This window comes from Sebastes fasciatus, chromosome 8, assembly GCF_043250625.1.
Source record: "Sebastes fasciatus isolate fSebFas1 chromosome 8, fSebFas1.pri, whole genome shotgun sequence".
Classification (NCBI taxonomy): Eukaryota; Metazoa; Chordata; class Actinopteri; order Perciformes; family Sebastidae; genus Sebastes; species Sebastes fasciatus.
The window spans coordinates 667485-692942 of record NC_133802.1 but is presented as its reverse complement, the minus strand read 5'-3'; the positions used below and the strand labels follow the sequence as shown (position 1 = coordinate 692942).

The window sequence follows — 25458 nt, the reverse complement described above, 5'->3', positions numbered from 1 at the left end:
TGTGTGCCAGGATACCTTAGGATGATTTCTTAATAGCTTCATAAATCCATTCATGCATCACAAGCATACCAACACCGCTGTCAGCCTGCTGCGAGGCTAGACACCACATGCCTTTAAGCACCTGCTACACAAACACAAGGTAGTCGGCCCACATATATTTCTCTTTGTTACAGTCACTCTACCGATGAAACTGGCAACAATTAGAAGTGCATTTAGTTGTTATTCCGCCTGATGGAGGATGATGCAAGACAACGAAGTCACGAAACTGCTAATGTATTCCTGCTTTCATTTGTGTTTAGCCTTTCTCAGTGTCTCGCCTCCTCGGGGACAGACTGCTCAGCTGGCTGTACCACACAGCTGTGGCCGTGCACACTCTCAGTTAATTACAGGAACACTTCTGTATGTGCAGTCAGCAGGTTCACTCCACAGTTATTGTGAGGGGTGGGCGAACTGAGCCTCAGAGTTCCCCTCATTATCTGCCCAGCGCTTACTTGTTATTGGGGTCTCTTGTGCTGGTATGTACCACCCCCTGTCAGTGGAGTCAAGTATTACTCAGCCCAACCACAAAGTAAAACATTTTATTTCGATAATCAGCAAAGGGATACAACATCAAGCACAGAAAGCATTTTGGCAACAATACATTTCCATAATTACTGACATTGAAGATAACCGTTTTTCGGCATGTTTCTTCTGCTCATCTTCACTGCAACAATCGGTGCTCAAAACATTTCCTGCGAAAGTAAAACTACTCTTAGATGTAGAGTAAAGGCTTCATGGTGGATAAAAGTAAGTAGGGTGATATTGTAATTGTGTAGCTTGTATGGGCAAACTAGTGCATACCTGCTCCAGATCCTTCTCCTCATTAATGTTAAAGGCAAGTTCCTGTCTCGCTCTCTCTGCCTGCAGCCAACAAAATGAATGTACATATTTAAAGTCAAACAGTCAAGCACTAAAATCACTTACAACAATAATGTTGGTAGTAGTAGAAGACATACAGATGTTACAGGTAAACTTTGGCTAAAGTAGCTCTAAAGTGATCTTTAAAGTAATCACACACTAGAAGGTTACAATATGATAAAAAATAACACATTTAAATCATTCTGAGTATCCACCAGTTTTTAGAGAGACTTTATTTCAAGGTTTTTTTTTGACAGTTGAGACTGGCAACACACAGTACATAACGTCTTTTAATAAATTGTGAATTGGAGATGGGCAATTTTGCAACATTGTTATCCATATAACCTGTGTTTTTAATCCGGCTGAAAAATAAATGCTTAAAGCTAGGGTTGGTAATGTTCTTCAAAAATAGTTTTTGTTAATTTGTTGAAATTCTCTTTACATCCAGACAGAAATCAATAACTAAAATGCTCTAACAAAAAAAGAAATAAAATCTGGCATCTGTGGCTGTTGCAGGACTGAAATAAGCCCGTCCAATCATTTCATTTGGCCCGAATGAAATGATTGGGCGGGCTGCCTGCCTGTCTGCCTGTCTGCCTGCCTGTCTGCCTGCCTGCCTGCCTGCCTGCCTGCCTGCCTGCCTGCCTGCCTGCCTGCCTGCCTGCCTGCCTGCCTGCCTGCCTGCCTGCCTGCCTGCCTGCCTGCGTGTACTCTGAGGGGTTGAAGCAACAAAAATGAATTGATAAAAACGGAGGTGATGAAAATGCATGTAAATTGAAAAATTAAGCTGTAAAAATTAATGTGAAATGAAAAATGGAGTGATAAATTATCAAGTGTTATCAAGTGTAATCAATAAATATCACTATTTTTCAATTCACATACATTTTCATTACTACCATTTTCAATTCATACGCATTTTCATCACTTCCCTTGTCTTCAATTATATTTTGTTACTTCCACCGCTGAGGCCACTTTCCTTAAATGATAAATGGAAATTTTGTGTTGTGAATGATGAATGTAAGACAGGGAAAATTATGAAACATGGCTGTTTTCATCATATCACGACTGTTTGTCAAATCGGCTATAAATGAATCAAATCACTTGATAATTTATCACTCCTTTTTTCAATTCCCATCCATTTTCATCACCTCCATTTTTATCAATTCATTTTTGTTCCTTCCACCCCTCATAGCACTCTGCCGTGCACTTATTAACCGTAACCGAAGTCTTCGACAAGCTGCTATGTTGACAGCGGTGAGTACTAACAATAGCCATGTTATGTTCATAATGATAATTTTGGGGGAGTGTCTTTGGAGGGAGGCCTGAAGGGACGGACTGTCAGTGTTGCCGACTTGGTGCCTTTCTGGGCTGGGTTTTTCGGTTTGATCATTTTTCAAATCTAGTGTTCTCTTGTTAGTTTCTCAACATTACCAACCCTAGCTTTAAAAAGTTACCTATGCTTATCAGGCAGTAAGAGAAGACAAAATCAGGCACACAGCATACACGCAATATGCAGCATGACCTTGGCCTAATTTACAACTTTGTTTGCTGTGGCACTTAGTGTGTCTCAAAAACCTGTGTGATATTTCTGTTTACCCTTATTGAACCAGATAAGGTGACAAAAGCTGTGCTAAAAAGAGGAATTTGTTACTTAGAAAAGAAATCCTTCTTTTCTACTCGTCTTAATCTCTGCCTATATCCCTAACCTTAGGACCTGTGAACAGCAGGTGTTTGTATGTGATGTTATGAAAAGGATTTGTATGATACGGTTATTTCATACAGTGGGGAGCCTACCTTTGGGGAGACTTGCCTCTCTCCAGAGGTCTGCTGAGCAAACACAATGGCATCGTGGATAGAAAGAAAGAGATTACTGCGGGAAATATTGCCGTCATCAAACGCTCCTCCAACCTCCAGTTCTTCATACACCTGGGCTGCAGGCGGCAAGACAACAAACACACAAGGACGTAAATAGAGCAAAACAAGTGATTTTGCTGTGACGTTCATGTGGTATTTAAAGAGAAATAAAAGCCAAGAGAAGAACAAATTACCGGTATCACCAATATATCTTTATCTCATTAGGAAATGGAAGTCACATGCTCCCGACAAGTGTTCAGACATTTAATCTCTTTTTTTATTTAATTTACAATTGTACACTCATTTCTACCAGTGTCCTTCAAAGACTAAATATGGACTTAATGTTGAATGAATGACTAGGTCTGTTTCTATGCCAACGGGTGTGAAATGCACTTAAGACATTTAAGGTTTTACCTTGAACATTACACAGGTATAGTTTAATGCCCAGCATCGCGTAGCTTGAGTTCATCTGTGAGGGAAATAAAGGAAGGGAGACTGTTCATGGACATGTTGAAATAACTATGATTGTATACACCCATACTTAAACGTTCTCTCATAAGAAGGTTCAGTAAGGAACGCCAGGGTTCAATCTCACAAATAACAGAACTTTTTGTCACAAAAAGGTTCAATCGATTTGTACAGAAATTAGAACCTTTTATGTTTCAGGGGTTGTTTGACTTGCAGACAGACTGTGTTGAGGCGCTCTGCAGTAACACAATTTGGCCTAATCCAGGTTAGTAGCTCTGTTTTATTTAGACGATTCTCTCAGATTTCAACTGTCTGTGTTTCTTTAGTATGAACATTTCAACTGTTGAATTATGCTCTGATTGTGCTTGTGTCAGCTAACTTAAATGTCAGTTAAATATCAGTTAAGACTAGTGGCTAGCTTGTCAATTCTAGCTAATATTAACCATCTACTGAAAATTTAAAGTTTCCTGTAATGTTAACACAATTTAAATAAGCTAGGTTATTCATGTATTACTAATTACTAATGTATAACGGCTCCACAAGTATGTCTTCTTGCAGTTTTTATAAAAGCTTTTATATTTCAAGAGAGTAGCTGAGCTAATTATGGTAGCTAACATTAGCCATAATTTTGAAAAAGGTTAAAAAAGTGAGCGAAGGGCTGAGATTGGGGGCAGTCTCTGAGTGGAAACGTAATGTTTCATGATGTAGATTAGTCCCAACTGGTCAACTCTATTGGCCTGGCTAAGTTCAGGGCTGATTTAAAACAGTAGCCTAGATGGTGTGTTGAGAATATTAACACCAGAATTAATGTTTTTCATCACAGTAGTCATATCATTTAGTTTACAGTTCCAAAAATAAGTTTAAAGGTACTAAGCGCAAAATTCAGAGCATTTCTATTGCCTCCACACAGCTCTCAACATGGCGAAGGCTGAGCCGGTGGCTCGAAGCTAATGGTGCTAACAGCGCTAACATTGCAAACCATGGCAACAGTGCTGACAGAGCTAACTGTGTTAACCTGGGGGGTAACAAGAGGCTAGGCCCTACGCTTCCACACCGTCGCCCTCTGCATTATCAGTTATAAGCGCAGTGCAGAGCGGCAGCCATGAGTTAGCCAGTGGGGCATGCTCACATGCACTAACCATGAATGTATAAAGAGAATTGGATACAGCGTTGTTGGCGGGCTTCCGTTCATTCCTATGAGAGTTGCTCAGTGGCGCAAGAAGGCAAAATGGCTCAAGTGCTGAATGATAAAATTATCCGGATCATCCGGCGATGTTCCGCATCCATTTGGCCCATAGAGCAGGCGCACTAGTGTTTTCCTTTAACTCCGCCTCCCAGGCCTCGGTCTAGCCTCGGACTGGGGCTCATTCACATGAAAGGAGGAAGGGAAATAACTCTGGATTCGGCTATCAGTGCATAATAAGTGCTAATCAAGTGTTCATAATGGGAAGTTGATTTACCTCAAAAAAATTACCCACCAAATTACAGACGTCTCTTTCCCAATGTATGTCTTTGGGGAAAAGTCTTTTTGGGCCCAATGTCATAATGTGATGGACACAGAAGTTGTAGTACCGCTGTTTGGCCACTACGAAAATTTGCTTCAAAGCCTGGCGCTCTTCCTGGGGGCTTGGCACTAACATGCACTAAAAGGCACGTGCGGCCAGCCCGGCTATGTAAACAAAGCATGGAGAAGCTCGGATTACAACGCAGACAGAGGGAGAGCGACTTCATTCTCTGCTCAGGTAGACATTACTCCTCGATATCTTTACATAGCAAATAGTTGTTTGCTTCTAATTAATGCTCTGGATATCGTATAGCGTGCAGTTCCTCTTTAAATGGAAACTTTTTCTGTGATCTAAAGAACCTTTTGTGCTTACAAAGAACCTCAAAGATTCTTTTGAATGAACCCTCTAATATGCTTGTTATTGAACCTTTTAGAGTATATAATATAAGTATAATACTGCATACTGAATGTACAAAACTATGACTTAAAAAGGTTCAATATAGAACCATTTGTTTTAAGTGAATCTAGTATTGCAAACAAGCTTTTAACCTTTAGCAATACTTTGATGCCCATTAGGTCGATGAAGCAGACCCCTGCCAAGTCGAGGATGAGGGTGTGGAAGGGCATGGGCTGGGATTCCAGTGTGGGACTGGGTGACTCTTGGTCAGACGCCTGCTCGCCCAGCTCAATGTCACCATGGTTGAAGTTGACATAGCTGATGGGAGGTTCAGCTTTGTTGGCACTGACCTCGTTCATATCAAAGTCATTCTGAAGTTCAAGCTGAGATATGGTCTAGATTTAGAGGAAATACATAGAGAGAGGTGGACAGAAAAGGTCACATGTTGTATTTTCAGAAAATCTATGAAAATATCAGCTGTTAGGTCAAACATCTATGTGTCGTGTATCATATATCCACCTGAGCCTTCATGTTAGCCAAAGAGCTGGGTTTCCTCCTTCTGGTCTCATTGTCCTTCTTCTCCTCTTTCACTTTTTCCTTCTGTTCTTTCTCTAAGAACTTCCGCCTGGCCAGGATCAGTTTGCCAGGGTCCAGCTTGGTCTAGACACAAACATGCCTATGTAAACACCTCCACATTAACCTGGCTAACCTCGAGTGACAGCAAAGAGGTCATTTTTTTCACTGTACCTTTTTGATGACCCTCTGGCGAAATAGTTCAGCATTTGCAAAATAAAGTGGTGAGCAATAGTTCACTATTTTCACACCTGTTATTGCCATGACCTGTGGAGTTATTGCGAAAAGATTAGATGCAATTACCCTTATATTATGTGTCACAACAAGAATATACACAAATACTTAGTTCTCATACCTTACTGTACACCTTTGGGTTTTTGTAGATATCTGTATCCATAATCTGAGCCATTGCAGAACCGTTACGACTAGGAACACATTAATATAATGAGTAATACATTAATTAACACTTTACACTCTGCTGCATTGTCCTTTTTTAAAACAGAGCGCTTACTCACAACTGTGTCTTGAATATCACTACCAGGATAGAAAAGCCCACTCCGATCGCAACTCCATAAGGCAAGCTGAGAAAGAATGTGGCCAAGAATGACACAACCCACACACACTGGAAGAGAAAGAACAATAGATTAAGATCAAATATGGAGGAAAAAAAGACATCACATTGTTCTGCAATATTGCAGACTTGCAGGCTTCGACTTACGCAGTCCAATTTGCTCTTCTTCCATAAGTAGTAGGGATCGTAGAGCTGTAGGAGCGTGTTCTTCAGGTTCACTGCAATCAAGGCTCCAAGAACTGACTGGGGAAACCAAGATTACACAGGGAATCATTCTCTTACCTCTACTTAAATGTTTTGTCTCATTTTTCAAGTATGATACTCCCATGTCCACCTACTTTTGGAAGTGGTTTCAGGAAGGCTCCCAATGCAAGCATGGTAACCATTACGACCAGCATCACACACAGACTGGCAAACTACGAGAGGGCAGCAACAGAGGTGCAGTAGAGGTTAGCAATTTGAGCTGTTGTTTTCTTATAGTACATACTATTTTTGACATTCATGACATGGCACTTCATGCATTACACACAATAATTATACAGTGGTGGAAAGTAACCAAGTACATTTAGTACTGTACTTAAGTTACATTTTGAGGTATTTGTACTTTACATTAGTATTTTCATTTTATGGTACTTTATATTTCTACTAAACTACATTTTGGAGACAAATATTGTAATTTTTACTCCACTACATTTATTTGATAACTTTAATTATTAGTTAGCTTCAGCTTCAGACTAATAATACAAAATATAATTTTATGATGTATTGTATGGATGTATGTGTTATGGATAAAGATAAGACTTGACTGCTACCCAGCAGGGTATATAGTTAAAAAAAAGCCCCACATTTATCAGCTTCAACATTAAAATAATGTACATATTAATGCATCAATAAATATAATCCAATAATATCATATAATATAATATAATATAATATAATATAATATAATATATATATCATTCTGAAATGGGCCGTTCTGCATATTGAGGACTTTTACTTTTGGTACTTTAAGTACATTTTGATGCCAATACTTTTGTACTTTTACTTAAAGCTGTAGTTGATCACTTTGAGCATATATGATAAAAGAAAAGTAATACAATTGTCACTATATCCTGATAAATAATCTGAAAAAGAATCCTGTGTCCTCCAAGTACTTCTGATGGCACTTGCAAGATTTCACAGCGCTGAAGAAAAACAACCTACTAGAGCCAAGCAGTCTCTACAGCAGCTGTCAATCATTGCGTACGAAACTCTAGGCAGCACTAATCAATTATGAATCAATATTCTGTTACTGTAATGCTTAGTACACTAAAACATGTTTCTGAAAACATTTGAGGCGAGAAATAGGCATTACAGTAACAGAATCTTGATCCATATTTGCAGCTTTAAGTAAAATTTTGAATGCAGGACTTTTACTTTTAACAGAGTATTTCTTCATCATTACTACTTCTACTAAAGTAAAAGATCTCAGTACTTCTTCTACCACTGCAGTTATAGTACCTTGGAGTGGTAACGCAGCACTCACCTGTGATGTTCCACCGGCGCTGGCCACAGCCAGGGTTACAGACAGAGCACAGCAGATCACATGGATCTTAAAGAAGGACCCAAGGAAATTGCTGCAGCCAAGAGCCAACATTTCCTGCACAGACACACATGTTGTATTTACAGAATTGAATAAAATACACATTTTGAGCTTGTAAAAAATATGCCTTTTTTCTACCTGGTTTGGATCCACGTCGTAGCCGTGCTCGGCTGCCAGTGTTCTGCCCATAGCCAGGTTGATGACATACCCCACGATTGCAAGGGAGAAAGCTGTGCTCAACATGTCGTCCCACTGACTCACTGTTGGCAGGATTGGTGCTGGGAATCTGGAAAATATAGAGACAAGAATTACATCTAAATTGAACAGTGAAAAAATTAGTTGCATGAGTCATTTTAAGTAAAGAAGCAACCAATGATTCTAAGTATGTTGATGTATGCTTTACCCCAAAGGAATTTCTCCAACTATGTCCATGTGATAGATCTCAGGAAGATGCAGAGGGCCTGATATGGCTGTGGCCACCACAACCTGTGTAGAACAGGAATAGGGATCAATCACCACTATCGTCCTTATACTGTATATTTGTCATATATCTAGAAAATGATGGAGGATTGAACCTGCCAAAATCAAAAAAGCAATGAATAAATAAATACATGATTTGATAACTAAATAAATGTCATTAAATGTAGTAAAAAATAATATTAAAATTAAATGTAGCCATTAATTAATTGATCAAATGTGACATAAATTGATATTTCTGTTTTAATTTTCTTATTTATTTATTTATCTTTGTATTAATTGAGTTGATAAGCAGAAGCAGACACCGTTAACTAGCTAGCTTGCTAGCTAGCATATGTTTGTGTGACAGCCTCCTCATTTGCATAATGAGGGAGAAATGCATAAAGAAAAGTAAAAAGACATGTGTAAAGAAATGTATAGAGAAAAGAATACAGAAATAAATAAGTTTGGGGAAATAAATAAGGGGTGAAATGCAAAGGGGAAACTGTGCATAAATAAATAAATACATTTAAAAATAAATAAATAATAAATAAATAAATACATAAAAACAAAAATGAATAAATCAATGTAAAAAATTAAAATAAATACATAAATAAATAAAAGGGTAAAACTTAAAGGTACTGTTTGTAACTTCTTACACGTATAAATCAATCCGGGTCGGTGTCCCATGCGATAACACACACATACATGTGTCGCCTCACTGTTTTGAGCGATGCTCGCTCATGTCTATTTAGAGCGAGCATGAGCGCGAGCACAAGCGCAAGCCCGACGCTGACTTTCGTTGACTTAGCGGCCACAGGTGTCGCTGTTAACAAGCAATTTCTGATTCTTACAAACAGTCCCTTTAAACAGAAGAGTAAATAAATAAGGGAATTAATACAAAGATAAATAAATAAAGAAGTAAATTAAAACAGAAATATAAATTTATGTAGCACTTTATCAATTAATAGCTACATTTATTTTTAATATGTTTTTCTACATTTAATGACATATTTATTTATTTATTTATCAAGTCATTTATTTTTGATTTTGGCAGGTCCTCCACAGAAAATAACAGGTTGATGAAATTAAACAAAAATCAGAGAAGTGCACTTTTGTGTTCTCAGAGAAATGACTAACTATAAGTTACTTACAATTATGATCTCCATAGGAATGGGGAAGGGCAGCTTGTGGCGGTAGCGTGCACTCAGCTCCTTCACCACAATCAGAATGATGCTGCTGACCAGAGCAAATACTAACGATGCTATGTTGGTATCAGGAAGGCCACGTATAATATCCACAAGAGTCTGTGAGAAAGAATTAAAATTACATCTTTTAATGACGAATCAAAGTCTTTTGACCCCAATATGAGGAATCACTTACATATACAACGGCCAGCGGACCACTATAAGGTGGCACTTGGATGCCAAAGATGTACTTGAGCACTGAGATGAGGATCTGCAATCCTGCAGCCGTCATGAAGCCTCTGACAAAGGATTCTGACAGATAGACGGCTACAAATCCAAACTGCATGAAGCCAAGGCCAATCTGTACAGACATAAATAGTTATCAATGTGTCACTTTTACATGAAACTGTACCTCACATTTCTATCAAACGTTCATGTTAAAAGACGGAGCTTTTAGTGCCGCATACCTGTATGATGGCAGTGAGACAGGCCAGGGTTCCAGATATTCCCAGACGGACCTCATTCATCAGCTCTGTGTTCACTATTGTAGCATTAAGAGTGGCATTGAAATGACTGAAGTTCGACTCTGGGGCCAGCCTGAGACACACCATTCCCACCATAATGCTGAGGACAGCAAACGTACCTAGACATAGAGAGCAGTGTGTCACTTCTATTTTCTCTGCCATACTGCAAACTGGCAGATTCAGGCTGAGTGCAGCTGATCTGCACTGTGCAGCTCTGGCAATTTCTCACTGTCATCATATGAAATCATTGTAGATAAATCACTCTGATTTACCTGGGACCATCTGGTGAGCAGTGCCCATGAAGAAATATGGGATGAGGGGGAAGAAAGAGGAATAGAGGCCGTTGACAGGAGGGAGGTTTGCCAGGAGGGCAAATGCCATCCCTGGAAAGAACAGAAACATATTAATAACTGTCACACAAATCATGACAACATATAGAAAATGACAAACACTATGGGCCTCATGCAGGAAGCGATATAAGAACAAATTTCCACTTATTTTTGTTCGTATCCATCATTTGTTTTTATTTTGTTAGTACCCTTTGATTTACCAATGTTTTCCTATTTTTGCTCTTCTCTTAGGTAAGAGAACATTTTACGAGCGGTCGAGAGCAAGATAAGAAAAAAACATCTTAGTTGATAATAAGTAAGTAATAGGGCTGTCAATTGATTAAAATATTTAATCAATTAATCGCATGATTATCCGTAGTTAATCACGATTAATTGCAAATTAATTGCACATCTTTATTCTGTTCAAAATGTACTTTAAGGAAGATTTGTATTTAATACTCATGGGAGTGAGCAAATATGCTGCTTTATGCAAATGTATGTATATATTTATTATTGGAAATCAATAAACAACACAAAACAATGACAGATATTGATCCAGAAACCCTCACAGGTACTGCATTTAGCATAAAAAATATGCTCCAATCATAACATGGCAAACTGCAGCCCAACAGGCAACAACAGCTGCCAGTGTGTCAGTGTGCTGACTTGACTATGATTTGCCCCAAACTGCATGTGATTATCATAAAGTGGGCATGTCTGTAAAGGGGAGACTCGTGGGTACCCATAGAACCCATTTACATTCACTGATCTGGAGGTCAGAGGTCAAGGGACGCCTTTGAAAATGGCCATGACAGTTTTTCCTCACCAAAATGATGTTAAATTATTTAGCCTTCATCACAACAAGCTAGTATGACATAGTTGACCAAACTCTCAATCCTCGCTAAGATCTTTGAATCCCAGGAAAATGTACAGTTAAAAGAGTTTCTGCTTGAAAATAACACCATAACAAATGGCACTGTCATTTATATGCATGCTCCCTCCATAGTGCAAATGCATTAATGCATGCATTGAATTCAAGGGCATCATATCAAATGTGGTGATAGAGGCATGTGGTTGTTGTTGGTTAAACAGTTGTTCCTCTGTTTTACGTGAATTAATGTATATCATGTTGTATATGTTGTATTTTATTGTGTTGTGATTTTGTACGGCTGCCACCTTGGCCAGGTCCCTCTTGTAAAAGAGATTTCTGATCCCAATGGGACTCCTGGTAAAATGAAGGTGAAATCCTTGTTCTTCTAACAGCATTTTGGTGGCATCTCTCCAATTCTTGAGCATGTGAGTATTTGCACACAGCACAATACCTTCCCTTATACAGTGTTTAGAGGGCTTTACCTATAATAATACCTTCCCTTATACAGTGTTTAGAGGGCTTTACCTATAATAATAGCTTCCCTTATATAGTGTTTAGAGGGCTTTACCTATAATAATACCTTCCCTTATATAGTGTTTAGAGGGCTTTACCTATAATAATACCTTCCCTTATATAGTGTTTAGAGGGCGTTACCTATGCTAATACCTTCCCTTATATAGTGTTTAGGGGGCTTTACCTATAATAATACCTTCCCTTATATAGTGTTTAGGGGGCGTTACCTATAATAATACCTTCCCTTATATAGTATTTAGGGGGCGTTACTATAATAATACCTTCCCTTATATAGTGTTTAGAGTGCGTTACCTATAATAATACCTTCCCTTATATAGTGTTTAGGGGGCGTTACCTATGCTAATACCTTCCCTTATATAGTGTTTAGGGGCGTTACCTATGCTAATACCTTCCCTTATATAGTGTTTAGAGGGCTTTACCTATAATAATACCTTCCCTTATATAGTGTTTAGGGGGCGTTACCTATAATAATACCTTCCCTTATATAGTATTTAGGGGGCGTTACCTATAATAATACCTTCCCTTATATAGTGTTTAGGGGGCTTTACCTATAATAATACCTTCCCTTATATAGTATTTAGGGGGCGTTACCTATAATAATACCTTCCCTTATATAGTGTTTAGGGGCGTTACCTACGCTAATACCTTCCCTTATATAGTGTTTAGGGGCGTTACCTATAATAATACCTTCCCTTATATAGTGTTTAGGGGGCGTTACCTATGCTAATACCTTCCCTTATATAGTGTTTAGGGGCGTTACCTATGCTAATACCTTCCCTTATATAGTGTTTAGGGGCGTTACCTATGCTAATACCTTCCCTTATATAGTGTTTAGGGGCGTTACCTATGCTAATACCTTCCCTTATATAGTGTTTAGGGGGCGTTACCTATGCTAATACCTTCCCTTATATAGTGTTTAGGGGCGTTACCTATGCTAATACCTTCCCTTATATAGTGTTTAGGGGCGTTACCTACGCTAATACCTTCCCTTATATAGTGTTTAGGGGGCGTTACCTACGCTAATACCTTCCCTTATATAGTGTTTAGAGGGCTTTACCTATAATAATACCTTCCCTTATATAGTATTTAGGGGGCGTTACCTATAATAATACCTTCCCTTATATAGTGTTTAGGGGCGTTACCTATGCTAATACCTTCCCGTATATAGTGTTTAGGGGCGTTACCTATGCTAATACCTTCCCTTATATAGTGTTTAGGGGGCGTTACCTATGCTAATACCTTCCCTTATATAGTGTTTAGGGGCGTTACCTATGCTAATAATGAACCATCGTCAACACGCCTCCAATTTATGATCAAGTAGGGTTCATCATTCAGTACATCTGGGTTACATCTGGGGAAGAGTAGATTTGGAGGGATTAGAACATTTGGTGCATCTGGAGTTGACTTCTCTTATTTTTTCTCTTAACAGAAAATTAAGAGAAAGTAAATGAGGTTAAGTGAATGTTGCTGCATGAGGCCAACTATGTTATATACCGGAGCATTGCTGATGCAACTAGGTTCAGTCAGTGGGTTTATACAGAGGCATCAGAGAGAGCAGAGTACTAACTGACCTTGGGGAACCTGAATGGTGCCGGCGCTGACCCCGCTGATGACATCACACAGCAGGTTCTCTTTCACTTTGTACTTGGGGAGCCAGCTCAGTACAGGCAGATGTCTGAATAACAAGCCCTTCAGTCTCAGAGCTGAGCATCTGACAGAAACAAACAAGGGGAATCTCTTTGAAGAGCTCGGGTTTTCTGGTTGTTACTGTGAAAAAGTCCATAACACATGTCTAAACTTCATATTGAGTCATAGCTACAGGGCTCTCCACTGTCTGATCACAACACAAAGCTTGTCAGAGGTAGAGGAGTTTGTGTGATGGGAAGACATGTAGTTTGTGTTGTCTGTGTGGCGAGATTGCAATTCTGTACCTGAAGAGTTTCTTCACTTTCTCTCCGACGGGGAATTGTCGACTCTTCTTGTCAAACTCTCTGTCGAAGTCCGGGAGGTTATATGCCGGCCTGTCAATCACATAGCGTGGGCGGTCCCGGTGCATGGCTATAGCATATTGAAATACATGAAGACCATAGGAAACTCTCTCTTATGCTACGTCCTCAAGGTGCAATTTGAGGAATTACATGAGGAATTAGTTTCCTATAGTCATTAATTGAGTCAAAGTTTCATCAATTTAATTTTACAGCTTTAAACAAGTTGATTTTTCACCCTTAAAGAAAAACAGAATTTGAGGATTATATTCATACAGTTATGGACACATGGTGATCTTTAGGATTGCACTTCTGTTGTTTTACATTTAGGTGGCACATTTCAAGTGCACAGCCTTAATCTAACCTTGAAGAGTGAAGGATCAGCCAACAGGTAGTTGGACTGCTAACATATTTGCTCAATAAATAATAGCATATGCACAAGATCACTCTGCGTCTTACAGTCGGCGCACTGTAGAAAAAAATTTGACAAGTCTACCACAATCCATGTTCTATAAGAAAATCTAATTCGCTGAAGGCAAAAAAGTGCTTGTTATTGTAAAACAAAGTTTAAGGAGGAGGGTTAAAGCTCAAGAATAAATAACTGAATATAAAGACAGAGTTGCAAAGAGATTCCTTGCCATTTAACAAAAGAACACCTGTTGAGAATCCAGTGCATATTAGCTTCAATTATTCAGTCATCAATATGTGTCTGGTAAAAGTCTTTGTTCCGTTTAATCTCTGCCATTGTCCTCTTATGAGGACCTGGCAGAGAGACTCTGGAGTTTTTCCTGGCCACAGCGCGCTTGGTGGATCTTGTGGGTCTCTAAACTCTGGTGTACGGTCTAAGACCTGCTCTATATATGAAGCCTCTTGAGATAACTTCTGTTGTGATTTGACGTTATATAAAAATAAATTGAATTGAATTGAATTATGAGGTCATTGATAAATTAATCAAAATGACAGCAGCAAGTAATGAGCTGACCTCTAGAATTGTACACGTTGATTTCAATGTCAAGACGCTTTAGACGCTCTGATTCTGTATTAGCTTATGTAGAAGTGTGAAAAGATGACAGCACTGTACCTTATTGTTGAAGCACAACGTCTGCAGGCATTTGGCTCAGATGTGTGTATTCTCCACTTGTTTGATTACTTATCAAGCTACACTACTAAAGACCCTCTACACCTCCTGGGTGGAGCTTAGAAACTGAAAACCATTACAGGGACAGCTGAATCATTTAAATTGTTGATTTGTTCCTTCACATTTCCCATTTCAAAATTCCATACTTTTCAAGACTCAAATTTCCAGACTCGGGGTGCTGAAGATGCTGTGACAAGATGATCATTTATTTTTAGAAATTCTGAATTTAAAATGTCTGAAAACAGAGTAGATGTACTGTACACTATACATGTACCGTATGTCTAAGTATTGCGTGTGTAAACACCGGGAAGGATGAAAGAGGGTGGAGCGTTGATGAACGGTTGCTGAAAGTGTATGCATTGCATGTTGGCTCACTGCATGTTTTGGTGTTTTTGGTAGTAATTTTGGATGACATTAGGAAAGAATAAATAAAGGTAAAGCATGTAGGGAAGTATATGACACACTGATGAAAATAGTGTGGACATTTAAGCATAAGTGTATGGGGAAGTGTACAAAGATAAGGGTGTTTAGTTGTTATGTTTGTGAAAGCTGTCGTTGTTTAGATCAAAACCGAGTTAAGCTTACTTCACCGGCAGTTGGCGCGTGGTTGCTGTAACCCAGTTGTGGTACAGCGAATTGGCCAGATCAGTGTAAATAAGTGCTTTATGAAACCGCTTTTATGTATACAAATAAACTGTAAATACAAAAAAGCACAGGGTGTACAAAAAGCACCCTGTCCAGTAAAAATATCCTCCTAATAAGGCTATACACATTGCCAATTATAAATAGTGAGGATATTTTAGACAAAATTGATTGAATTACCATGTTCTTAAACGCCGTATTTGTGTAAATCTAGGAGTTATTCAAAAATAAAAGAGGGTGTATTGCGCATGACTGTGTTCTAAAGTCAGAGGAAAAAAGGTGGGGGCTGAGTGAGCGAGTGAGTGAGTGAGTGAGTGAGCGTGCCCGTGGTGAAGGAAGACAGCAAAGCAAAAGTGGGGGCTTGTGTGTGTGCGTGTGCGTGTGCGTGTGCGTGTGCGTGTGTGTGTGAGTGAAGACAGGAGGGAAACACATGTGAATTAATAGTTAAAACCCACAATATCACTCTATTTCACATGCTTGGCAGTAATGTTAGCTGACCAAACGTAAAATAAAAAACTATTATTAACTTTTCCTGCTCGCTCCGGAACGCTGTCCCTTCACTCAGCAGCAGGAGAAAACAAGACACGGGAAACCTCTGTTGGTCTGGAGGAGCTGCAGCATTTATTTCTGCACAAACTTCCACTGTACACTCACTTGATATTCTCAGAGCTAAACTAACTCTTCTGCTTACAACCTGTCACCTTAGTTGCAATAAAAAACAATAAGTATGCATAAAAAGTCACTTACAAAGTCAGAAAGTGCCTATCATTCCAGTATTTTAACCAGTATTTGTGGTATACCTAGTTATTGGGACATTTGCAGTTTTAAAGTGTTATTTTATTTGCCAAGGTCATAGTTACTGATTACTCTCATCATTGTTACCAATTAGAGGCAGTATTATCATAGTATTGTTGTATAGTAACTGTTACCTTACCAGTATTTCAGTGACTTAGTTTGGGAAGATTCATACTTTAAAGTGTTATTCTATTCTGCTCTCACTAAGTGATTACATAAATCCAAAACATAAACAATAATAGTTGCATATAAATAATAATATCTATGAATTGCTTTGTGTTACTTCGGTAAACAATAATAAATTCTTTGACAGTGTGTTGTTAATAGTGGATTTTTGCATGCAATAATTGATTGGCTGTGTAAACAGTATTTTGACTATAGTGTGAACGGTGGAAGGTTGTTGTTTTTTTGCAAGCAATAGTTGATTGCTCCTGTATAGCGGTGATTGATTGTGTTGCAAGCAATGACCAAATACGTTGTGAACAATAAAGTCATTTAACTTGTAAACAACAACAAATTAATTTGTAAAATAATAATTAATTGTTGGTTAACAGTAATTCATTATTTAGTATACTGCAGTTGATTATTTTTTTAAATAACAAAGTGCTTTTGCAAATATTAACCATTTGTTTTGTAAACTGTAACTGATTATCTAATAAACATTTAACCAATTATCAGTCATAATTAATTGTTTTGTAAACAATAAATGATCTACTGAGTAAATGATAATTAGTTGCTTTAGTAATTGATCATTTTGTCAGCAGTAACAATCACTTTGTAAATAACTGATTGCTTTTTGAGCAAGCAAAAGTGATTATTTGTAAACAATAACAAAGTCACTTGGAAGATAATAATTAATTGCTTCATGGACAGTAATTGATTATTTATAGGCAGCAACAAAGTACTTTCACAAATAATAATTAATTGCTCTATTAACCAAAATTACTTATTTTGTAAACATTACACATACTTGTGTTAACAATAATCAATTGCTTCGTAAAACTGTAGTTGATTAGTTATAGACACTAACCAATTATTAAATAACAAGTAGTTGGTAAACAATAATAATATCTAATAATAATCTCTTACCGCATTGAATAAAATACTTTTGGTTGAACCTTTCTCACCGGAATGTGTGAAACAGAAACAAGACAAACAAGTCACAAAGATTGTGAATTTAAATCAGGTACAAGAATAATTTTCAGATATACCGTGGGGGGAAACAATACAAGGGTTTGTGTCTTCATTTACATTTGAACCCAATGCTGGAGCAGCCTCCGTAAGAACCTGGTGCAGCCACTACGCTTCCTCTGAGTCTAATATTTTGAAACACCGGAAGAATACGAGCTACAAGGAAAAAAATGAGTGGCACTGAATCCTGGACTGTGCCTCCATTGTCCTTAAGAAGAGTCAAGGGGGAAACAGGCAAACTTAAAATCCCTCAAGACACAGGACAGAGAAGTTAACATTTGACTCCACAAGAAGAAAATAAATACAAGCCTGACACTACTGCGGGCAAAATATTTGTGTTAAAAACAACAAAAGATACAAACAAGGAGCTAGATCATTCTCGAATCACCAGCCAGTAGTGCCAGACAAACAAACATGGAATCCACAGTAATAAAGGACGATGCGTCATCAACACCAATGGAATTGATAATAAAACAATTCCCAGATCCCAAAAAGCAGATTCAACGGTGCATTAAGAGGTGGCATAAAAGAACATCAGGAAGATGACAGTGGCCAAAAGAAGGCACCTTAGAAGAAACCTGTTGCGATGAAGTGGAAACTAACATAAAACACTACAAAGCTAAAGACACGATTGATAAGCGGGAAGGTAAACGAGCCAAGGAAAGGGAAATATTAGGTGGGTTCAGACAAGAAGGGTGCAGGCACACACAGGCATATGTAATGAAGAAGCAGACACAGACAAAAGAAAAGAAGGAGATAAAGATGGAGTGGCCTCTCTTCTCAGAGCACATTGTGCACCATGTGGAAAACCACAGAAAAGAGAAACAAAAAGAAGAAGAGGCTAATAAATATTTGGCAAACAAGCTGACACAACTACAACTGAATGAACCGACCAAGCCTAAGAAGGACAAAACCAGGGCCCAAGCCCCTGTGGTAACCATTGACCAGGCTCAGCCAGCCGCAACGATGGCACCTCAGGTTCCAACCACTCCCCAGGCAGTGGCCCACCCTCAGATCCAACAGGTTCCACAACTAGCAGGCCAGACAACTTTGTGGCTGAATCGCTTCCATCAATTCATGTGTTTGTTGGCCCTAACACACCAAGCGGCATTCATCACCTCAGGGGACGACCAGGACAACGGGGAGGACCAGTCCGTTATGGACGAAGAAGAGAGCAATACAGGCGCTCCCAATCCAACCCTCGCCTGGACCAAGCTCAGGTGGGAAATGAAACCTGTCAAAGTTAGGTCACCGTCAGAGAGACTGCCCAACAAAACCGCAGACAGGACCGGCAGCAAACTGGCAATAGGGAGGCCCAGAGGAGCCTGAGGGGAAGTTAATGGCACCGGTTGTCTCATCACAACCACGAGATGAACCCACTATAGCCGTGACATGCATGTGCGCTCATGTATTGGAAAAAACGGCTTAAAACTCCCCTTCTCCAACTCATCAGTCAAGGCCTCTCTGGGAAACTTCAGGTGCTACCCCTTACACAGCCGGTCCAGAAGAAAATTCCTACATTGGACCACAAGGAGCAGAAGTGGCGGTAACATTCCCCACTGAACTACAAGACTGGTTTCTAGTTCAAAACTCCTGAATCTCACAAACTCGACCCGATGGTACATATTAGTCGAAATTGCAGGAATGAAAGCCCACTGATAACAAATATATTCATACGTCATTAAACAGACAATATTTTAAAATACCAATACAGCATGTTATGAAACAATAGCAGAGAAAGTGATAGCAAATGAAAGAGCACCTACACACACGCTATTAACATCAGAACACAAACATATGCCAAATGAGGTCACACAAGAAGTATGGTTAAAACATAAGACAGATGTGGGACTAGCTAAATCAGCACAACACATACGAGTAAAACTTCAACCACATGCTAGACTGCCATACAGAAACAATATCCACTGAAGCAACAGGCTATAGACGAATTAGACCCACTATTTGAGGGTCTATTAAAAGCAGGAGTCTTAATACCAAACAATAGCCCCTGCAATATTCCAATTTTCTAATTAAAAAGCCACACTCTAATGATTATCGCTTAGTGCATGATCTGAGAGCCGTCAACTCCATTGTGATGCTGAAACGCCTGTTGTACCTGATCCCCACACATTACTTACTAATCCACCTGATGCACTTGGTACACGGTAATTGATTTGTGATCAGTGTGCCATTACATCCAGACTAACAATATTTATTTGCTTCCATTTATTAAGGGCTACATTGAAGGTCAAGTTTTCTCGAAAGTTTATCAATCTTAAATAGGGCGTTGGATCAAGATGTTCCAAGTACTGTAATTTACTATGTGGACGATTTGTTAACCTGTAAACCAACAAAACATCAGTGTGAGAAAGACTCAATTGCAGTGCTAACAGTGCTCGCAAAAGGGGGACACAAAGTCAGTAGAGAGAAATTACAATTCTGTCAAACTAAAGTTGAATACTTAAACTATGTGGAAATAATAGACTAATTGCCCCATCACGAATAGAAACTAACAGAAGCTCCCAAACCGCAAAGTGGTGGGACAGATGCTCTTTTCAGGGGACTGTGGGGTACAGCCGCTATAGATTTGTGATTATGCTGTCAAAACCGCACCTTTGCGAGCCCTCACATGAGCTGCATGACAAACAAAACAGCTCTGCACAATTGCAGTGGACAGAGAAGGCTGAAGGGGCTTTCAAGCGCTAAAGGGGGACATGCAGACTGCCCCAGCACTTGGGAACCCAGACTACTCCAAGATTTTTCATTTATATGTCCCAGAGCGATTAGGATATGTGAGCGCGATGTTAATGCAAGATACGCCAACACATAGACAACCACTAGCATATTATAGCACCAAACTAAACAACATTGAGACATGCCTACTACCTTGTTATCAACGGTTAACTGCCGCGACCTTTGCTTTCCAAAGACGACCTTTACAACTGGCCAACAACGGCAGACCTTATGTAATTTGTAGATGGTTCCTATTTCAGAGATGCTACTGGGAATCAGGCAAGATATGTCATTGTTCAATTAAATAAAGATGATACCTAACTGTGTAGGCAACTAAAGGTTCTCAACCATGCTCTGCACAATTAGCAGAAATCAAAGCTTTGATTGTCGCGTGTAAATTAGCACAGGGAAAAAGTTGCGTACGCATATGGTGTGTGTCATATGCCCGATAGCATTTGGAAGCAAAGAGGTTTTCATAGGGCTAATGGCATCCCAACATTACATGGGGAGGCAGTCTCTGCAATACTGGAAGCCATGCAACTCCCAGTGGAGGTTGCAATTAGTAAGTGTCCAGCCCACTAAAAGAACAGGCTCTTTAATAGTTACAGGAAATAACTTAGCAGACGAAGCAGCTAAGTAAGCGACCATAGGTACTAACATGGCCCCGTCGTTATCTGTGACAGAATGTGAGCCTCTCACAATTCTGTTTTCCTCAATAACTGCTCAAGAGAAAGCCGATCCTCGTGAAAGGACTGTATAAAAAAAAGGGTCCTTTTTTATCAGTCATTTCATTATTGCGTTTTGTTATTAAAAATGCACATGGTCATGAGAAGACCACTGCGCAAGGGGGAAGTGATTAAACGCCTTCAGGCAGTTTGGTGGACACCATTCTTAGCAGCTGCAGTTGAAAGAATGTTGCATGAAAGTGTGAAAGAGTGTGCAAAATATAATATAAAATATAATGCAAGAAAAACATTTTCGGCCCCCAAGCCCTTTTAGGCATCTATGATAGATTATGTGGACATGACTCAACGGATAGAAAGGTTGAGATATATATTTTGGTTGTGATTGACAGATTCAATAGGTGGATTTAGGCAGTACCAACAGCATAACTGGATTGTAAATCCATAATCAAGTTTTTGTGTAAAGAGATAAGCTCAGACAATGGACCACATTTGTAGCACAATTTAGCAAGACAACAGTCAAGATATTAGGGATAAAGCAGAAATTTTGGGGGTGCATACAGGCCAACATCTAATGTGCATGGGATCACAAACTAACAGACTAATAGCATTAGAATCAATCATAAAGCAAAAGTTGTTGATTAATTACGCATTAGCAGCTGGAACTATAGCAGTAAAACAAAGTAAATTACCACCAGATAAATTAACAGAGATTGTCTATGCTAGATCAAATTGTAATGGGTGAGCTTTCCCCCATCGCCACACCCCTTAATCACTGAGATTGAGAACAGTTGACACCTTGATTACTCCCCTAGTCTAGCAGCCCCTTAAAAGGAGCAGTTGGTGGCCAAGCGGAGGCTTGGCTCACTCTGTTCTGCCCCGTTACTGCTGTTGAGGGAGATGAACATCAGACTAAGGTATGCCCCTTACCGGTTTCCTTTTTTATAGATGTTATTCGTGTTAATCTTAATAATCTCCATGGCATCTTTGCAGGTGCCGTTTGCAGTTTTAGCTCCCCCCCCCCCCCGCGACGCTCGTGCAGCTTTATTGGAAGAGCGTAGGATACGGTGTGTGTGCGTTCGCATGCTGGAGGATCACACGTGGGGCATTTTCTGAGGTTTTGATTTGTTTTTATTTCCTTTAAAAAAGTGTAACCTGGTTTCTTACGGGACAAAACCAGCAGTTGGTCTGTAATTCAACTCGAAGAGTTGGGACTCACCGACAAATCTGATCTTCTGGGGAGGGATCTACATAATGGCTCTGGGGACTCTTGTTTCCTACTAACAATCCAACATACTGACTTTGTTTCAGAGATATGGAGGATAAACAGCAGGACTTGGGGGACCTGGTAATACAGCTCAGGGCTGAAAAGGAAAGCCTGGTACGGGAGCTTACTGTGGCACAAGGCACTACTTCTGACTCTGGTCCTACTGGGTCTTCCTGCCCTCCTAGTGTGGCCCCTGAACGCCTTCTCTATTTGCCACAAGAGAGAAAGTGCCCATGTTTCGTGGTAATATGGGGATGGGTATAGTAGAGTGGGTTGAAGAGGTTCGTGCTAGCATGCGGGCCCGGCATTTAGCTCCCATAGAGCAGGCATGCTTCATTTATGATCACTTGGAAGGAAATTTAAATTAAATATAGGCCCAAGCAAAATCGAGAGGACCCTGAGAAGGTTTTGTCCATTCTGCAGGAAGTGTATGGGTGTTCACTGTCGTATGTTGCTTTGCAGAAGGATTTCTTATCCAGAAAGCAGCTAGAGGTCGAGTCATTACAGGAATATTCCCATGTCTTATTTGAGCTCATGGAGAAAATTGTGAGAAATGCTCCTTAGGTGATGCCTAACTCTGCTATTCTGTTGAGGGACTTGTTTATTGAACATGTGCGCCACGCTGCTAGATGTACGAAGTGAAGCTAATAGGTGGGAGAGGGAAGGTAGACCATCAGAAGGTAGGCCACGCAGCTTCTCAGTCCCCTCAATCTGTGCCGCCCATACATCTAGGTTATCAAATGAGCAGTCAGCAGTGTGCCACCTCAATCAGAGATGGCAGAGTTAAAAGACATGTTAAAACAACAACAGGAACAAATTAATCAACTTTCTGAGTGCCTTCTGCAGTTACAGAAACCCTCAAGATGGGTCCAGCCTCCAAATAATGGCCCTGTGATTTGTAGACGCTGTCAGCAGCTAGGTCATTTTGCCCGTAATTGTGACAATGAAAGGGTTACTCCCCATGTACAGCACCCCCAGTCCCGGCCCATGCAGAGGTCAGCTGCACACAGTCAGCCATCAGAAAACTAACTCCCTCTGTTTTCCAGAGCCACAATTCAGAAGGGGGCATTACAGGCTCAGGATTTCAGGGTCCAATAGATGAGCAGTCTCTTTCACAAATTGTGAGTCCCTGCCCTAATGTCACCGTATGTAAGGGGGGGTAGAGGTATTATGACTACTTGATACTTGTGAAACCTTTTTCCATCAGCATTTTAGCAGATCTCCTCATGCATGCCAATGGCTGCAATTAAACGCAGCTAATGGACTCAGCATTCCATATGTGGGGTATGTAGAGCTTGATGTGTCTGGACTGGGTACTGTCATTTCTAATAGGGGAATCGTAGTCACAAAGGACCTCCCAGGGTCTTCCCCCATTGTCCCTGGTATACTAGGCATGAATGTGATACTTGAATGCTATACAGAGTTGTTTGGGTAACATGCTTCATCCCTTTTTGATCTCCCACTTGTGAAAGAGGCTCCAGAAGTCTGGAGGCAAGATTTACAGGAGTGCCATGAAGCACGGGTCAGGCCATCAGCACGTGCCAGTGGAGTTGCTAGGGTAAGGGAGAGACACCCAGTTTACACACTGGCGGGAACTGCTAAGTTGGTGGCAGCAACCTTTACCCAGAAATGCTTTTCCTCCTCTCAAGCAGCTTTATTTGAGCCTTTTACTAACCATGATGCCCTCCCCTCAGGCTTGCTAGTATCTCCTGCCATGGTTACTGTGCACCGAGGTACTGCATACATCCCAGTGGTGAATGTTGGAACTACTGACACTAAACTGTACCCCCGTTGTGCTCTAGGGATTCTGAGCCTACCGGCAGGATACAATGAGGTCCCCAAGGAGCCAGAGGGGTTGGGCACCATGGCCACCATCAGGTCTCAGGCAGGGCAGGTGAGCAACGTTTCAGACACTATTGAGTCCCTCGAGTTGGGTAATGTTTCAAAGGCAGAGCAGACTAAGGTCAGGTCCCTTTTAAGAAAGCATCAGTCCGTCTTTTCAGCCTTTGAAGGGGATTTGGGGTGTACTAACCTTATTGAGCATGAAATCCAATTGCTGGATGATGTGCCAGTACAGCAGAGGTTTAGGAGAGTCCCCCCCTCAGATTATGATTCTGTGAAGGCCCATATCAACCAGCTCTTAGAGAGACCCAGGTGATCTGGGAGAGTTGCAGCCCCTATGCTTCCCCCATAGTCCTTATCAAGAAAAAGGACGGCAGCCTGCGAATGTGTGTGGATTACCGGTAACTTAACAGCAAGACTCGCAGGGATGCCTTTCCTCTACCCTGGATAGAGGAGTCCCTTGATGCTCTGTCAGGCGGTGGTTCTCTACAATGGATTTGGCAAGCAGCTATAACCAGGTACCAGTAGCTGAGAAAGACAAAGCAAAAACAGCTTTCTGTACTCCTTTTGGCCTGTTCGAGTTTAACCGCATGCCTTTCGGCCTCTGTAACGCACCAGGCACATTCCAGAGGCTGATGGAAAGGACCTTTGGCGCTCAACATTTTCAGACCTTACTACTGTATCTTGATGATGTAATCGTGTTCTCTTCCACCATAGATGAACATCTTGAGCAACTCGATTTATGGAGGGATTTGCTAAGATTGCAGCTCCTCTTCATCACCTGGTTTCGGACATTGCAGACAGTCACACAAAAAGACCATCTTGGAAGCAAGTTGGGGAATTTTGGACTGATCAATGTGAAAAGAGCTTCAAGGATCTGAAGTCCAAATCAGTGAGTAGCCCTGTGTTGGCCTACGCTAACTTTTCTCTACCTTTCATTCTAGAGGTTAATGCCAGCCTCAGCGGATTGGGGGCGGTACTTTCCTAGGAACATGATGGCAAAGTGAGGCCGATAGCTTATGCCAGCAGATCTTTGACGCAGTCAGAAAGAAACATGCCCAACTACAGCTAAATGAAACTTGAGTTTCTGGCCCTAAAATGGGCAATGACTGAGAAGTTTCGTGAGTACCTGCTGGGCCAAAAGTGGGTAGTGTGGACTGACAACAACCCCCTCAGCCACCTTAACACTGCAAGGTTGGGTGCAACAGAACAGCAGTGGGCCACACTTCGATTTCTCCATACGGTACCACTCAGGCCGTTCTAACGCTAATGCCGACTCCCTTTACAGGCAGCACCAAAACGCCAGTTGACCCCCAGGCTGGGAACAGCCCTTCCCGGAACCGCCCTTCCCGAGTCCCTGAGGTGCCGGAGGACCGATAAACTGTTAAAGGTAACCCAAATGTCAATGGCTGTCCTCCCCTCCTACTCCTCTGAC

At 40.4% G+C, this 25458-nt stretch overlaps 2 protein-coding genes across 2 annotated transcripts in view; one reads left to right on the top strand and one right to left on the bottom strand.

Moving 5' to 3' along the window:
- The window catches only part of tmdd1 (transmembrane and death domain 1), a 33506-nt gene extending 27658 nt beyond the window's left edge, over positions 1 to 5848 (top strand). The window contains exon 5 of the mRNA XM_074642816.1: positions 5737 to 5848. Coding sequence (XP_074498917.1) covers positions 5737 to 5804 — 68 coding nt within the window. The 3' untranslated portion in view covers positions 5805 to 5848. The remainder of the gene's footprint in view (positions 1 to 5736) is intronic.
- On the bottom strand, positions 563 to 15420 carry LOC141772132 (solute carrier family 26 member 9-like). Its single transcript, XM_074642808.1, has 21 exons — positions 14814 to 15420; positions 13679 to 13805; positions 13319 to 13458; positions 10286 to 10396; positions 9957 to 10132; positions 9686 to 9850; positions 9457 to 9609; positions 8250 to 8332; positions 7985 to 8132; positions 7790 to 7903; positions 6603 to 6680; positions 6412 to 6507; positions 6209 to 6315; positions 6049 to 6118; positions 5868 to 5960; positions 5640 to 5780; positions 5273 to 5515; positions 3166 to 3220; positions 2692 to 2828; positions 841 to 900; positions 563 to 731 (listed from the first exon to the last, which is right to left on the bottom strand). Exons 2-21 carry the CDS (start codon positions 13801 to 13803, stop codon positions 720 to 722), a joined length of 2307 nt encoding a protein of 768 aa, XP_074498909.1. The 5' UTR covers positions 13804 to 13805; positions 14814 to 15420; the 3' UTR covers positions 563 to 719.
- Between the last annotated feature and the right edge of the window lie 10038 nt (positions 15421 to 25458).